The sequence below is a fragment of the Myxocyprinus asiaticus genome, chromosome 16, assembly GCF_019703515.2.
Source record: "Myxocyprinus asiaticus isolate MX2 ecotype Aquarium Trade chromosome 16, UBuf_Myxa_2, whole genome shotgun sequence".
Taxonomy (NCBI): Eukaryota; Metazoa; Chordata; class Actinopteri; order Cypriniformes; family Catostomidae; genus Myxocyprinus; species Myxocyprinus asiaticus.
Window position 1 is genome coordinate 42,699,545 of NC_059359.1, and position 17,486 is coordinate 42,717,030.

The 17,486-nt window shown below is 44.4% G+C and overlaps 1 protein-coding gene across 1 annotated transcript in view; it reads right to left on the reverse strand.

The window, feature by feature from the left end:
* Nucleotides 1–17,486, reverse strand: part of LOC127454387 (LIM domain-containing protein 1-like) — a 67,118-nt gene that overhangs the window by 13,277 nt on the left and 36,355 nt on the right. The window contains exons 3-5 of the mRNA XM_051721567.1: nucleotides 11,081–11,148; nucleotides 10,846–10,908; nucleotides 3,788–3,918 (exon numbers count right to left, since the gene is read on the reverse strand). Of these exons, the coding sequence (XP_051577527.1) occupies nucleotides 3,788–3,918; nucleotides 10,846–10,908; nucleotides 11,081–11,148 (262 nt within the window). The remainder of the gene's footprint in view (nucleotides 1–3,787; nucleotides 3,919–10,845; nucleotides 10,909–11,080; nucleotides 11,149–17,486) is intronic.

A 17,486-nucleotide genomic window follows, 5' to 3' on the forward strand; every position in this document is an offset into this window, starting at 1 on the left:
CCCGTTTTAATTGTTATATGGACATAAGCCCCATGTTAGACGCCATGAAGGAAAATTGGGAGGAGGGACCTTCACAGAGCAAAAATGAAATTCAATACGTTTTTGAACTGAGAGCAAAACTCCACACACTGGGGCGACTATCACAGGAGAATTTGGTACAGGCGCAAGAACTTCAGTCCTGGCTGTATAACAGGGGAGCTCAGCTATGGGAGCTCGCACAGGGAGATAAAGTACTTGTGCTGCTGCCCATGTCAAGCTCGAAATTACTTGCAAAGTGGCAAGGGTCCTTTGAGGTCACGCACCAAGTCGGGCAAGTTGACTATGAGGTAGTTCGTATGGATAGGGGCGGGGCACATCAGATTTACCACCTCAACCTTTTAAAACCATGGAGAGAGGCGGTCCCTGTATCCTTGGTGACAGTAGTTCCGGAGAGGGAGGAGCTCTTAAAGAGTGAATCTAAAAGCCAATCCTTGTGGAGACCACCTCTCGCCGTCACAACGTACGAAGGTTGCCAGGCTGCAAAAGAATTTCTCTGACGTGTTCCTGCCTCTCCCTGGCCGCACTAATCTCATAAAAAACCACAGAGACAACCCCAGGGGTAGTGGTACGTAGTCATCCCTACCGCTTACCCGAACACAAGAAACAGGTACTACGTGAAGAGTTAAAGGCCATGCTCGATATGGGGGTAATAGAAGAATCCCACAGTGATTGGTTCAGTTCTGTGTGGATTATTTGAAAGTTAACATGGAGTCGAAATTTGATGCTTATCCAATGCCTCGTGTTGACGAACTGCTCGATTGGTTGGGCACAGCTTGCTTTTATTCGACACTGGATTTAACAAAGGGATATTGGCAGATCCCCTTAACGCCGATTTCCCGCAAAAAAAACGGCTTTCTCCACACCGTTTGGTTTACATCAATTTGTGACACTTCCGTTCGGTTTCTTTGGGGCCCTGACTACATTTCAGCGTCTTATGGACAGGGTCCTCAAACCGTACGCTGTGTATGCCACTGCCTAGTTGGATGACATCATTATTTATAGTAATGATTGGCATCTGGGGGCCGTTCTGAGGTCACTGTGATGAGCGGAATTCACAGCAAACCTGAAGAAGTGTGCAATTGGGCGGGTGGAGGTATGGTATCTGGGGTTCCACTTAGGTCATGGTCAGGTGTGGCCCCAAATTGATAAAACCACAGCAATTGCGACCTGCTCGAGACCCAAGACCAAAAAGGAGGTGAGACAGTTCCTGGGGCTGGCTAGCTAATATTGAAGGTTTGTGCCTAATTATTCAGACATCACCAGCCTGCTGACTGATCTCACTAAAAAAGGGAACTCCAGACCAGGTCCAGTGGACGGAGCCGTGACAAGCATTCACACAGGTAAAAGCTGCACTTTGTGGTGGGCCACTTCTGGCACTCCAGCCGTTTAAGTTCAAGGTAGTCCACAGGCCGGGGGTACAGATGGCTGTCGCGGACTTCCTTTTCAGAAGGGGGGGTAGTAGGCAGGCCGGACAGTCGGGCGGTTGGGGACGTGGAGGCGAGGGCGTGGTCAAATGTTCATCTGGGGAGAGAGGAAGCAGTAAGGGTTTTCACCTGAGATGAATTGCTGGTAATTGCTGTTTCTCTGTTCGCAGTGAGAGACAGGGGAAATAAAAAGGCGGCCAGACCTCTGAGTAACAGCTTACAAGCAACGTGTGTGTTGGCCGCTGCAGTTTCCATGACAGAACCTGCTGAGTGAATAATCTGAAGCAAAACCGTTGCGCATTCAAGCGAACGTGTTTTGTGTTATTAATAAATTTACCTTTGAATTGGATTCGCTGTCTCCCACTTCCTCATACCTTGAACCTGTTACAATATATTTTAAAGTGTGGATTAAGCATCCAAATATTTATCAGGGCTGCTGTATGACTTGTAAAGTGAAAGCTGGATGGAGTAGAGGGAAAGAGAGGTATTGAACTAGACTGCAGATCTGTTGGCTCTTCAGTTAGCTTGTGAATAGTTCAATTCCAGAAGGACAGAATGGAAAGGCACTGTTTCATTCCACGTGTTGATTTCATCTGCATATGGTCACCACATGACTGACTGTCTGTCTAAGGTTTGGGAATTAGAATGAGTTCACTGCTCACAGCAAAGGATGCATGAGAGGAATTTGGAGTGCAGCAAAGCATTTACACTCACCCTCAGCACCAATAAAACTCACAATAAAATGTTATTACATCAGCTACTGCTCGGAAAATGCCTGTAGAAGAAGTTACAGAGAATATACCACAGCCCACACATCTACCATCCACTAAAGGACATACACCGATCAGCCACAACATTAAAGCCACCTGCCTAATACTGTGTAGGTTCCCCTCGTGCCACCAAAATAGCAACATCCCGCATCTCAGAATAGCATTCTGAGATGCTATTCTTCTCACCACAAATGTACAGAGTGGTTATCTGAGTTACTGTAGACTGTCAGTTTGAACCAGTCTGGACATTCTCTGATGACCTCTCTCATCAACAAGGCATTTCCGTCCGCAGAACTGCCACTCACTGGATGTTTTTTGTATTTGGCACCATTCTGAGTAAATTCTAGAGACTGTTGTGTGTGAAAATCCCAGGAAATCAGCAGTTACAGAAATACTCAAACCAGCCCATCTGGCACCAAAAATCATCCATGCGATTATCTAATCAACCAATCATGTGGCAGCAGTGCAGTGCATAAAATCATTCAGATACGGGTCAGGAGCTTCAGTTAATGTTCACATCAACCATCAGAATGGGGAAAAATTTGATCTTAGTGATTTGGACCAAGGCATGATTGTTGGTGCCTGATGGGCTGGTTAGAGTAATTCTGTAACTGCTGATCTCCTGGGATTTTCATGCATAACAATCTCTAGAATTTACTCAGAATGGTGCTAAAAACAAAAAACATCCAGTGTGCAGCAGTTCTGTGGACGGAAATGCTTTGCTGATGAGAGAGGTCAACAGAGAATGTCAAAACTGGTTCGAACTGACAAAGTCTATGGTAACTCAGATAACCGCTCTGTACAATTGTGGTGAGAAGAATATAATCTCAGAATGTTATTCTGAGATGCGGGTTGGCACTGTTTTGGCGGCACGAGGGGGACCTACACAATATTAGGCAGGTGGTTTTAATGTTGTGTCTGATCGGTGTATATAGCTCTTTCTTTTAATGCTTCTGGGATTAATATTTGCTCTCCCAGACAAATCTAAAGTCATTATCTTAATGAAGAGCAGTCATCAACACTATGCTATTAAAATATCTGGATGAGGATAACAGTGTTGTCCTTTTGGCAGTTTTGGCTAATGTATATTTAAAAAAACATTATGCTAAATAAGAAAATAACATTAATAAACAGATTTGACCAAACAGGGGAGACATGGGCTTGTTGTCACACATGATACTGAACAGGCACATACCTTAAAGTTTAAATGTAAATTTAAAGAGTAAACAAATCTTTAAACAGCAGAGATGTTAAAAGTATCAAAGCACTGATTTTGCAAACAGATATCGTAACATTAAAACTCTTATTAACTTTTCGGTTAAAATCTTCCTTCATTATATACTTGACACTTGCCTTAATGTATGCCAGTGTGGTTTGGAGGATAGAATTCTCCCCCAAAAAAATCACAACTTCCCCGTGTGACAACTTACCCCCTGCACCCCCCAATTACCAACTCCATCATTCACACATGCACACAAAATTTGGTATGATAATAAGCATTAATTAAACAATATAACTAGAGTTCTGATTGAACACAAAAAGACATGAACTGACCTGTGGTAATCTTTGACACAGTAGATCTTATTCTCAGTGTCCACAGTGAAAGGCACTCCATCTAAACTCTCATTACAGATGGCACAGCGGAAGCAGCCTGGATGGTAAGACTTTCCTAAAGCTTGCAGGATCTGTGGAGAAACACCATGCTAACATGCTTCCAAACAACAGGCAGCTAAAAATGAAACATTTCATGTGTGTGTACTGTATCTACATTTGCATACATAATTCTTAAGCAAACAGCTCTACACAACATCAATTCAATACAATTCTGTTGGAATTTAGGGTGTTCTCAAATGTTTGTCTGTCACGACTACATTACATCTGTTTGTACATGTTTCCATATTATAATATTAATGAACAACATGTGGAGTCATGTAACTATATGCCCTTGTCTAAATCTCTGTTTACGCTACAGTTATGTGTGTTTAGTTCCTCTTAGGGGCCGTTCACAAAGGGCATGTCCTTGCATCTGTCTGCACTATTTTTTAATTAGTGTTAATGTGTGAACATGCGCTTGACTGTTGCGACACATCTCATTGACAACGTTTACATGAACACCTGTAAGCGGCTTATTGCGTGAAAGCAGCATTCCGTGCACTGTATAAGCGGCATATCTCTTTACTCCCGTATACATGAGGCTCGGTCAGCAAGCAGCTTTCTCTACAGCAATGTAATTTCCCTGCGATGCTTGTGTAAATAACAAACATGGCATCTGAGAAAGACGTAACTTTTTTATTTCCCTTTGTGTCACTTTTTTTTCCAGATACACCAGAGTTGTTGCTGTGTTTGTTTCGTTAACTTACTATCATGACCTGCAGTGGAATTGTGCTGCAATAGTGGGATTTCCCCTCTTACATAACGCATTTAAGTGAACGTGAGGGACCGTTGATATTTTACACTGGTGTGTATAAATAGGTATAGTTTACAGTGGATGTGCTTTTCCCACTGTACTCCCAAACATTTTGAATTCTTTCCGCTTTATTGACTTGTTGTTTAGCTCCATCAAGGCCACATTAAGCCACGTTCTCCGGGAGAAACCTGGGTGTGTTATACTGCTTTCTTTTAATCCCTTAAACACCAGCATGAACATCTGATAAATGAACATCTATTACAAAAATGAAATTTATTACATGTTTAAAACTATGATAACGTAAACAAAGAATACAAATAAAGAAACAATTTCCATATTGTTTTTTATGTGAAAATTATTCCTATACATTTTTTTAATTATGACTGTTGTGGCATAATTTCCACCACATCAAATAATTTTGCCCCTAATAAAGTTTTATCAAATGTTAGTGTACTTGTTTACCAAGTCAACAAAGGTTTAAGTGAAGAGCATGCTTTAGATGAAATATGAGACAAGTGATGTTTGTAGAAAAAAAAAAGAAAAATCAATTTAAATATCACAGAGTATTTTTAATGGGCATCATTTGCAATCAAGCAATTTTCTATTTTATTTTGCCAAATTCTACGAAAAGTGTAAATACTGAATTGTGTATATATAGGATACAAAAACATTAAAAATGTTATTTCCATTAGCATCATTTTCACCATGCAATTCTAATAAACACAACACAGAATTTGAGATGTGCTGAAAATGACACCGGTGGGAATTTTCATGACTTTCAGAAAAAATTACACAAATCTCCTGTGGTGAATGAACATACAGTGTTGGACATTGTTAGAATTGTGGCGAGCCGCCTAAGTACAAACCAGTGCTGCCCTTGGAAACCATCGCAACTCACACCATGCTGGGCTGCATTTCCCAAAAGCATCGTAATGTGTTATTCCTGGTTGCGGTCATTATCTCTCAACTTCGGATGGTCATGATCGCTGTCTTTCGTGTTTGGGCGCGACCCACACGGAGGCAGCATTTGTGGATGATTCATGTTCTCATTGCAAGAACATGACCATGGCAACGTTGCAGTCGCGGCTTGCTTTCTTAAGAGCAAAGGGGCGGCTTGCTTTCTTAAGAGCAAAGGGGTGGCTTGCTTTCTTAAGAAAAAAGTGGCTCCCCGCCTCGGTCCTTCTACCTACGGGTATGAGGCCAGCGCTGCTAGCACTAGGGGCGATTTGGGGACCCCAATGGGATCGTCTCCGCCGGGTATCCCCCCGCGGACCTCCCATTCCCCAGCACGCTCGTCTGCCCCAATCAGGCTTCCGGATAAGTTCGCCGGCTCGTCTCACGGCAAGTCTGGCTTCTTGTTCGGAGCCCGCGAAGATGATGAGCTCTTGAGCGCAGCATCGGAGAGCGGGCTTGTCCAGTCGGACGCAGAAGCCTCAGCTGGGCTTCCCCCTTCGAGGACGATCGCCAAGTCACAGGCCGATGCCGAAGTGACGGTCATGCTTTCCCGGGCGGCCGCGAGCGTTGGGTTAGAGTGGAACCCTCCTACTCTAAAAAGCGAAAACGCTGCTACCTTGCGCGCGGAGATCGCTACCCTCCTACGGAAGGGCGCGATAGAACCTGTCCCTCCAGCCGAGATGAAGAAGGGGTTTTACAGCCCCTACTTCATCGTACTGAAAAAAGGCGGTGGGTTGCGGCCAATCTTGGACCTGCGAATACTGAACCGGGCCTTACACAGACTCCCGTTCAAGATGCTGATGCAAAAACGCATTCTGGCGAGCGTCCGGCATCAAGATTGGTTCGCGGCGGTAGACCTGAAGGATGCGTACTTCCACGTCTCAATCCTTCCTCGACACAGACCCTTCCTGCGGTTTGCATTCGAGGGTCAGGCGTATCAGTACAAAGTCCTCCCTTTCGGCCTGTCCCTGTCTCCTCACATCTTCACGAAGGTTGCAGAGGCTGCCCTTGCCCCGTTAAGGGAGGTGGGCATTCGCATTCTCAACTAACTCGACGACTGGCTAATCATAGCTCACTCTCGAGACATGTTGTGCGCACACAGGGACCTGGTGCTCTCACACCTCAGCCAACTACGGCTTCAGGTCAACTGGGAAAAGAGCAAGCTCCTCCCGGTTCAGAGCATCTCTTTTCTCAATTTGGAGTTGGACTCAGTCTCCTTGACGGCGCGCCTTATGAACAAGTGCGCCCAGTCGGTGCTGGCCTGTTTGAAAGCGTTCAAACAGAAAACAGCGGTTCCACTGAAACTTTTTCAGAGGCTCCTGGGGCATATGGCGTCCTCGGCGGTGACCACCCCACTCGGGCTGATGCATATGAGGCCGCTTCAGCACTGGCTCCAGACTCGAGTCCCGAGATGGGCATGGTGCCACGGGACACATAGCGTGGTCATCACGTCGGTCTGTCACCGTCTTTTCAGCCCTTGGACCGACCTCTCGTTTCTACGGGCAGGTGTTCCTCTAGAACTGGTCTCCAGGCGTGTCGTGGTCACGACAGACGCCTCCAAAACGGGCTGGGGCGCTGTTTGCAACGGGCTCTGGATGGGTCCGCAACTGCATTGGCACATCAACTGCCTCGAGTTGTTGGCAATTCTGCTTGCCCTGCGGAGGTTCCAGCCGCTGATCCAGGGCAAACACGTGTTAGTTCGGACAGACAACATGGCAACGGTAGCATATGTCAACCGCCAAGGTGGTCTGCGCTCTCGTTGTATGTCACAAGTCGCTGCGAGCCACTCACAACCCGGGCAACCTCAACACTACAGCGGATGCGCTGTCACGGCAGGTGAGAGTGGAGACCCAACCCTCAGGTGGTCCAGCTGATTTGGAGTCAATTAGGACGAGCACAGGTGGACCTGTTCGCCTCCGAAGAATACTCCCACTGCCCGCTCTGGTACGCCCTCACCGAGGCTCCCCTCGGCATAGACGCGCTGGCACACAGCTGGCCAGCTGGCCTACGCAAATATGCATTTCCCCCAGCGAGCCTACTTGCACAGACCCTGTGCAAGGTCAGGGAGGACGAGGAGCAGGTCGTCCTGGTAGCACCCTACTGGCCCACCCAGACGTGGTTCTTGGACCTCACGCTCGTCGCGACAGCTCCCCACTGGCGAATTCCCCTGAGGAAGGACCTTCTTTCTCAGGGATGGGGCACCCTCTGGCACCCGTGACCAGACCTCTGGAATCTCCATGTCTGGCCCCTGGACGGGATGCAGAAGACCTAAGCGGTCTACCACTAAGCGGTGGTAGACACGATCACTCAGGCTAGGGCCCCCTCTACGAGGAGCCTGTATGCCTTTAAGTGGCGTCTGTTCACTAAGTGGTGTTCTTCCCGACGGGAAGACCCCCAGAGATGTGCAGTCCGATCAGTGCTTTCCTTCCTGCAGGAGAGGTTGGAAGGGAGGCTTTCCCCTTCCACCTTGAAGGTGTACATTGCCACCATAGCAACACATCAAGATGCAGTCGACGGTAAGTCCTTAGGGAAGCACGACCTGATCATCAGGTTCCTAAGAGGCGCCAGGAGGCTGAATCCCTCCAGACCGCGCCTCGTTCCCTCATGGGACCTCTCTGTAGTTCTTCAGGGTCTACAGAGAGCCCCCTTTGAGTCTTTGCAGTCAGCCAAGCTTAAGGCACTCTCCTTGAAGACTGCCCTCCTGACTGCGCTCATTTCCATCAAGAGGGTAGGAGACCTGCAAGCGTTCTCTGTCAGTGAAACGTGCCTGGAGTTCGGTCCAGGTTACTCTCACGTGATCCTGAGACCCCATTCGGGCTATGTGCCCAAGGTTCCCACCACCCCTTTTAGGGACCAGGTGGTGAACCTGCAAGCGCTGCCCCAGGAGGAGGCAGACCCAGCCCTGTCGTTGCTGAGTCCGGTGCGCGCTTTACGCATCTATTTGGATCACACGCAGAGTTTTAGAATCTCTGAGCAGCTCTTTGTCTGCTTTGGTGCACAGCGGAAAGGAAGTGCTGTCTCCAAGCAGAGGATCACCCACTGGCTCATTGACGCCATAACTATGGCATATCATTCCCAGGACATGCCGCCCCCGGTAGGGCTACGAGCCCATTCTACCAGGGGTGTAGCGGCTTCCTGGGCCCTGGCCAGGGGTGCCTCTCTAACAGACATTTGCAGAGCAGCGGGCTGGGCAACACCCAACACCTTTGCAAGGTTCTACAACCTCCGGGTGGAACCGGTTTCGTCCCAAGTAGTGGCACGCAACACAAGCGGATAAGCTGGCCGGGTGTATTGCTTGCACATAGCGCCTTCCACCTCCTTTTGAGCTGAAGACATGCAGCATTAATTCCCAGTAGTGTTCACAAATTTGTTCCCTGGTTGACTTCCTCCGAGCCCTGTGGCAGTCGAGTTTTCGGAGAGATTCGCTGCCGGCCCTGTCCTGTTCTGGGGTAGGTGCTCCGCATGTGGTGGTTCCCTGAAAGGCTAACCCCATGTGATATATATCTTCTGCTAATTCATTTCCCTGTTGGCAAACTGCATCTTCCTTGGGCAGAGGCCCCTCTGCCCCAGTCTCCATGTTTGTAGTAACTCCTCCCCCATTGGGCAGGATCTACCTTGAAGACTCTCCACATGTTTGGAAAGACCATGTGATGTATCCTTCCACTTAAATATCCCCCCCCTCTCTTTGGGCGAGGTGTGGTCTCCGCTGTGTTTTCCCCTTGGGAGGGACACCCCCCGACTAGACCTGGCGGCCCAGTCGGATAATCCCCCTTCTTTTTTAGGGAGCGGAAAAAAGAGAAGGGGAAAAGAGGCCACGACTGGGTTAAGCCTGTCTCTATCTCTTGGGTAGTCGACACACATAACTATGTTGGGGGAGGTTACGTGTCGACCTGGTGTGCTGGCTATGAGGCACACAGTAGTCTGCCCACCACACACCGCCAGTTCACGTAACACAGTTCAGCCAATTGTGGCGTTTCATATAGGGTCTCCTAGTGTCACTACATCGACACAACGTCGAGAGAGTGACAGATAGGGAACGTCATGGTTAATTGTGTAACCTCCATTCCCATTCCCAGACGTTGTGTCCCTCCAGCCACAACGCTGAACTAACCGCTGAAATGGCCGGACCTTATATCGGCTCCTCAGCATAAAACCTGAATGAGTGGTTGCATACCAGCTCCTTTTATACCCGTATGTCCGGGGGAGTGGCATGCAAATACCACTCGCCAATTTTCATTGGCCTTTTATCAAAGACCAGAGGTGTCTCGGGCTCCCAAGAGTGACCCCTAGTGTCACTACATCGCCACAACGTCTCATTCCCTCCATCAGGGAACAGAGGTTACACAAGTAACCATGACATTTTCTTGCCCTCTTCTGGAGTTAACTCTTTCTGTGTTTGAATTGAACTGCGCCTTGCCTTACCGATCGGTGAGATTTGCCGGTTACAGTCGGGGGAGGAGTTGAAAAGAGAGCCGTCAAGCCAGACACTTTTGTGCTTCCTGTCATCTGCTAAACCTTGACATAAACATGATGTACTGTTATAAGAACATGGATTTGTAAGAGTTTAGCAGGACAGAAGGTGTCAGAATAAACACCTTGGTAATGCCATACAACTCTTTTATCTGCGATACATTGCAGAAGTGGTAAAAGTAGTATGTGTAGTATGCCACTGCAAACTCAGCCCATGAAACACACGTCACCTTTGTCATCGTTGAGTCTGGCCAATTGTGAATATGCTGTGTCGTCATTCAGAGCTTAGCCAGACGGCTGCTCTCGAATCACTCTTGCGGTACTTTGATGGCATATTTCACAGTGACGCGGCAGTGGTGCAGTCTAAAGTCTGATACAATTTCTAACTGACATGCACTGCTTCAAGTCCGGCGCTGATCTGTCTGCGCAGTGCTGCATGAAGTCGAACACACCTAATACATTCTTGGGCTGAGGGGCATGATTGTAAACACCTGACAGCAATCTCCCTCATCAAGGCTCAGCATCAATTATAATGGGGTTCTATTGCTTTTGACATGACGTGCCACTCGCGTCCATTGTAGACAGTGTGTTAGTCCAGTCTCCAGATATTCCTTGTGTCTATATGACTGTATGAGAGGAGATGGGCATCTGTGCATGATGAGTTACACCGTCATTTATCTATATTGCCTTTTTAACTGTCTAAATTTTAAGCAATGTAAAGATGCTTGTAAGAGTTTAAACAACTATGCAATTGAGAATCCAATGTGTATATCTGACTTACCATATCCATGATTAAATGTCCACACACATTGCATTTGTCAGCAGACTGCTGGAACCCAGAGTACTATTAAAGACAAGAGCGAAGGCAAAAGGGTTACAGTGCAATGTGAACCAGTTCAACCAACTCATTCCTTTCCATCACCTCATTTTCTGTAACCCACACAATATTAACGTTACAGACGAACAGCACTTTTAGTGACTGGAATGCCATAAAAGAGAGGAAGACAGCATCATACCAGGAAGTCCTCTTCACAAAACACTTTCCCACAGACAAAGTAAAAGGCTTTCCCACGGAGCCTTCGACCTGCAGACAACAGAAAAATATTACCATCAGTTCAGAGGCACTTCAGACAAACCCACAGGTTACTATGCGTTGTTACATGACACTAAATGATAAATATTCCTTTGCTTGGTTTGCCGACCAATGGAAGAAAGGGGAATTGTTAAGGAAACCTTATTTTTGCAATTCTGTGTGGTGATGCTAGTGGTGCAGAAATTACACACCTTTAAGCATAATCTTTAATCATGATCTCATGAAAATTCTGTGACTGTGGTGAAATTTTGGCAAAATGATATTACGTCCTTCATTACACATATCGAGGCAGTTCCGAGGTGAAATGTCCACTGAGTGGTGCTAAAAGCAAGTTCTCCCAAACAGATGAGGTTTTTAATGCTCTATCGCAGGGGAAAAAACAGAGACAGGGCATAATTTGGGTATTCAGTGTATTTTACTGCTTTTCAAGTAGAATGTACATAAATGAAAAAAACCCGCTCTGCATTAAAGAAAAAAAAAATGCTCTCCTGCATGTTCTTTTTGATGGGGAGAGGCAGAGCTTAGCCTGCCTTTTATCTAGCTGTCAGTGCAGACACGTTTCAGAACGTCACCCGAACGGATTCCATATTGGTAAGTTCATCACACGTGCCAAAAGGAGTTGTGACGACGATGCGTCGTCAGCACCTACCCCTAAGAAATGTAAAACATGAAAGTATGACATTAGCTATCTTCAGTTTGGCTTTACGGTGCCTGGGACAGATGCTGAACCGCTGCCCCAGTGTGTCATATGCACAGATTTGTTGGCAAATGATAGCATGAAGCCATGCAAGTTGAAGTGCCATTTAGAAACCAAACACCTGACACTCAAAGACAAACACTTTGATTTTTTCAAATTAAAGTTATCTTGCCTTGCACAGCAGAAACGCAACATCAGCAAACACATATCAGTGTCTAACAGGTGTCTAGAAGCGTCCTACTACGTCTCGCAACGAGTTGCTAAATTAGGAAAACTCACAATTGCCGAGGCACTAATCTTACCTGCTGCCAAAGATATCTGTCAAGTCATGTTTGGAGAGAATTTTGCACAACAGATTGGTGACATCCCCCTACCTAACGACACCGTTAGCCACCGCATATCTGACATGGCAAGCGATGTTAAGGAGCAATTGCTAGCTAACATCATGCAAAGCCAGTACTATGCCCTGCAGCTTGATGAGACAACTGATGTTGCAAGGCTAGCACAGTTGCTTACCTATGCCAGATATAAAAAATGGTAATATTGATGAGGACATTCTTTTCTGTCCTTCTCTTCCAGCGGACACAACTGGCGAGGCATTGTTCGAAGTTCTGGATGGGTATATACAGGATGCAGGCATGTCATGGGATAAATGTGTTGGGATTTGCACAGACAGGGCCCGTTCAATGACTGGGAGGGTTAGCGGTCTGGTCACTCGTGTCCAGCATTTAGCCCCTTTAGCCAAGTGGATCCAGTATATGATTCATCGCGAATCTCTCGCATCATAGCAAACGCCTGAGTCTCTGGAGTCAGTTTTAAAGCAGGCAGTGCAAATGGACAATTTCATTAAAGCACGGCCATTAAATGCATGCTTGTTTTCCTTGCTTTGTCAGGAAATGGGAACCGAACATGAGCAGCTCCTATTTCACAGTGAGGTTCGCTGGCTCTCCAGAGGTCGGGTTTTACATCGCCTCTACAAATTGCGTTCAGAGGTGAAGACGTTTCTTTTTGAAGTGAAGTCCGACCTTGCGCGGTACCTGGACGACCCCCTGTGGTTAGCCTAGTTGTCATACCTTGTAGACATTTTCGACAGGTTGAATTTGTTGAACACATCGATGCAAGGGAGAGATGCCAACATCTTGCTTCTTTCAGACAAAGTCAGTGCATTCGTTGGCAAATTGGATCTTTGGCGTGATCGGCTGATTAATAAAAAGTTTGACATGTTTCCCAACTTCGCTGACTGTGTGCATGAGACAGGGATAAACGTCTCTCCTTTGATTAACACAGTCGCTCAGCATGTTGAATGCTGACTGAAACAACAATTCAGCCATTATTTCAGTGAGGATTTCAGTTAATTTGTTTGGGTCAGAGATCCCTTCAGTTGCCCAGGAAAAGACCTTTCAGTTGACATGGAGGAGCAGTTAGTCGAATTAAAGAGTGACACCAGATTGCGACACCTCTATAACTCTTGCTCTCTGCCTTCGTTTTGGTTGAGTGTGATGACTGAATATTCTCAGTTGTCTGACGCCGCCGTAAAATTACTTCTTCCATTTGCCTCAACTTATCTGTGCGAGGCCGGGTTTTCAAAATTGACTGCCTTGAAATCAAAGTACCGAAATTGGCTCCAGGTGGAGGATGACATCAGGCTTGCGCTGTCCAACATTGAACTGCGAATTGCGCTTCTTTCTAAAAAGTAGCAAGCGCAGGTGTCCCACTGATTGATTTAACACATGATAGGGGAGGATTGGGCTGGGGCTTTAGTTCCAAAAGGTTGAGAACCTCTGCTCTATCATATTTTATATCAATAAAACCGACCTCCCTACCCTAAGCCTTAAACCTAAACCTAATTGATAGTGTCATAAGTAGCAAATGTGAGACAAAAAATGCAATTGCTGAAGCAACCACATCACCAACCACATGCTCCCGGGCAGCTATTTTCTATGGATACAAGCGGCATAAAAGTACAGCTCCTATCTAGTTGAATGGGAAAAGACATACATTTCCAAAGTAGTTGGTCAAGATTACGATCGAAAAACAAATCAGCAGTAAAATATGACAACAATGGTATCATAAACTGTGCTTCTATAAAAATGTTATTTTTCAGGCCGGTCCTGCTAATGTGCATGTGCATTCTCGAGTTAGGACCAGCGGCGTAGCTAGACCCTGGCTGATAGGGCTAAAGCTCCGGATCTTTTGTTAATATTTTTTTTTTATTTTATTTTTTTTTAAGATAAATAAAAAAAAGTAAGGCTTAATGTTCATTACATCAGGGTACTCATACTCATAATGTTCATAAGGCAGGCTGCAATTCTGGCTTCGAATGTAAATTAATTCCGATCAGTGAGCCCAACTTGCATTAATTGACAGTTCGCACTTTGACTTTTACTCAAAATGCTCAAGTTCATCAGACACGTTACGAACGCCTCATGTGGGAGCTTTCTATTTTCTCTCATGGGGTACAGCTTTTCTATATCAGAGGCACTGAAGTTTTATTATGCAAGCCTTATTTCTAAATATATAATCTATAAGCCTCATTTCTAATCTTCAGTTGTTTTTAACAATCCAAACACCAAGTAGATTTTAATGCATGTACCAGTCAACTTGTTTGGTTGTTCAGGTTTAGTCGGGTGTCGGGAATAAAGAATATTTATTGCAATGGAATTTCCTCAAACGCAACTCAAAATAGCAGCACATTGAGCTATAAGCCTAAATAGCACAATAAAAAGGTCTTAAAATGATAAAGTCAAACAAAAATTATCAAACTGTCACTGACTGTATAAGCGCTCTGCCCGGGCTGGTTCAATGTCATGTGCATAGAGTTGAACTGTTGCGTTTAAATAGCCTCTTTGGGGTACCTTGATTTTTAAATGGTTTAAAATCGAATGACACTGAACTTGTTTAATTATTGTACTTAAGTCTGCACACCAGAGCAAAAGGGAAAAAAACACTATCAAGCGTTGAAACTTGAACCAGGAATCATGTTTAATAAAAGGCATGAAACCCAACGCAGGTGTTTCGAGATGCGTTTATATAATTAAAGTTATTTTTAACTTTACTCTGTGATCCCACAATGGCGTTTTATTGCCACATTAAAGATTCCGATAATAAAGTCGTATATCATAATACTATGACTTTATTCTCAAACTATAACGACTTTTGCGAAAATAGTAAAAATTACGAAAATAAAGTTGTAGCATTATGATATACAATTTTGTATGAAAACAAAGTAAAAAATTATTGGAATAAAGTCTTAGCATTGTGAGAATAAAGTTGAAATATTAGAGAAAACAGAGCGTCATTATCACAACGATTAAATGGACGCTGAGCCAGCAGCTTCATTAATGCAAGCGATGGATGTGCAGGACGTAGTTAAATCATAAATTAGGATAGGATTTAGCAATAATGAAATCCTTGGGGTGGATCAGCACAGAGTTATTAGTTTCCGGACTCTGCAGCAGTTATGTAGGAAATTTAATTTATTCAGGAGAAAGAACCAGACAGATTCGCGCAGTCCTGTTCGGCGTTGTTATTGGGTTTTCCTATCTAAACAATCCTGTAACTAAGGGGATGTTACCACATACAATATCTTGATATGGACTTATATAATTCACAGCAGTTCCAAAAAATTTTCACTTCACTTGAGTTTGAGCCTATATCTCGTGCCTCCCTTCACAGGTGCCCACATACTGAATACTCCTGTACTAATCCACACCTCATTCATGAACAGAGAGCTCGCAAAATCTTCCCACAAATTCAGCTCGGATGCATAGCCAAGTTATCTCCCTGGTTAGTGGTGTTGTATGTAAAGACCCAGACGCTCCACTTTGCAGTTTCCACCACATCACTTTGATGTTACTAACCTTTCGATTTATTCTCAAAATATTACGAATTTAATCTCATAATGCTTCGACTTTCTTCTTTATTTTCAAAATATTATGATAAATGACAACTGCAAATTTAAATTGATAAATGACTTTGATTTTATTGTTAGCATTAGTTTCTGCACAATGAACAATGAGCCAACAAGTTGCTTTGATCCTCCGCAATGTAAATTAAACGTGTTTGATTTGTTTATTGTGCGCCTTATGTTTGCTTATATAAAGTTCTTAACCGGTTTAAGTTTTGCGCTTAACAGAATTATTATTTGACAAGTAGGGTGGTAATTTTTTAAGTCATGAAAGGAAGGATTCTTCTTATTTTTATATTATAATATGGCTTGTGGGCTAAGCCCCTGATGACACTGAAGTCTAGCGATGCCCCTGGTTAGGACAGGCGATGTCTGTACCTAAAAGGTGATTGGCTGTTTTACCTGTAAGACGGGACTTAATTTTCTTCCATTCATTTTAATACAAGTGCTCCGTGTCAGGCTAAACAATCTCTGGTGCAGTGCTCTATCAGTTGCTTGTTAATTTAGTTGGTTATGTAATGTAATCGTTAAAATGTATCACCGTTAAAAGTCATGTGCTAAAATAAGTGTTTAGATGTCACAAGGAGCACTGTGAAAACAGCTTATGAACAGAAAGGCCTAATCTGTTGTTTTACTGATAATTTGTGTAAAAGTGAATAAAACTATTTCTCGTTGTAGCGCCTGTAGTCATTTCACTAGGAAACTCCAGCGATACATTGAGCCACATAAAACACATTTTGCAAAAATGAGGGTATTGTACTGTGTTTGTTGATAAAGGTAAAAATAAACCAGGGTCTAAACTCTAATCACATGAGAGAAAGGTTTGATTGAATTCAACAAGCAGAGAGTTTAGACAGATTAGTAGCAAAATACATTAAGAAAGTGTCAGCACTCTGTGAGCACATCAGATACTCTGCTGTTTTCTAGCCTACGGTGAGGACTTCCTGTCCCAATCTGGGCTGTTTTTGGCTTTTTACCTCAACAGACAGACACAGACAGACAGACAGACCCCTCCCATCCCACAGGAAAGGGGGAACATTCCACACATTTTCAGCAGACGGGTATGCTAACTGATGTAGTTAACCCTCTCTAGACTCAGTGAATTAGTAATTGCCATTAACACACAAGATACAGTGGAATACAGTCAACTGAAACAAAACGTTTATTGAGATCCTTTCACAGGGGCAAGTGAGTCTGCTTGCAATCTAAAAATGTTTATTTTAATGCTAGAATTATTACTGCTCAGTAGGGATGTAACAGTTTCAAGGTTTCACAATATACCTCGGTTTTAAAACGGATGGTTATCACACTATATCATATCTTCTCATTGACGGTATTGCATGAATATAAAGACAGATTTGTTCAGAACTTTTCTAAAATCAAAATCAGTTGAATTACGACATTTCTGCAACATTTACACAGCATCATATAAACTTGGTGAGATAATATAAATCTTTAAATTGCGCCTTCCTCATGTTACATTAGACTGTCACTCAATTTTATAGATGACATGCAGGTGTCGCGAGCGCAGCGCATCACGAGCACATCAGTAGAGCAGCACGAGTGCATCATTCAGACATATCTGAGCCTGAAGCTTTATTACTCTCAAATTTTATTTTAAATGAACTAAACATTTTAAGGCAACCAGGTTACTTACCTTTTTAAGTTTAACCAAAATAATTTCTTACAGTGCATAGTTCAGCACCTTACCACATTCACCATGGT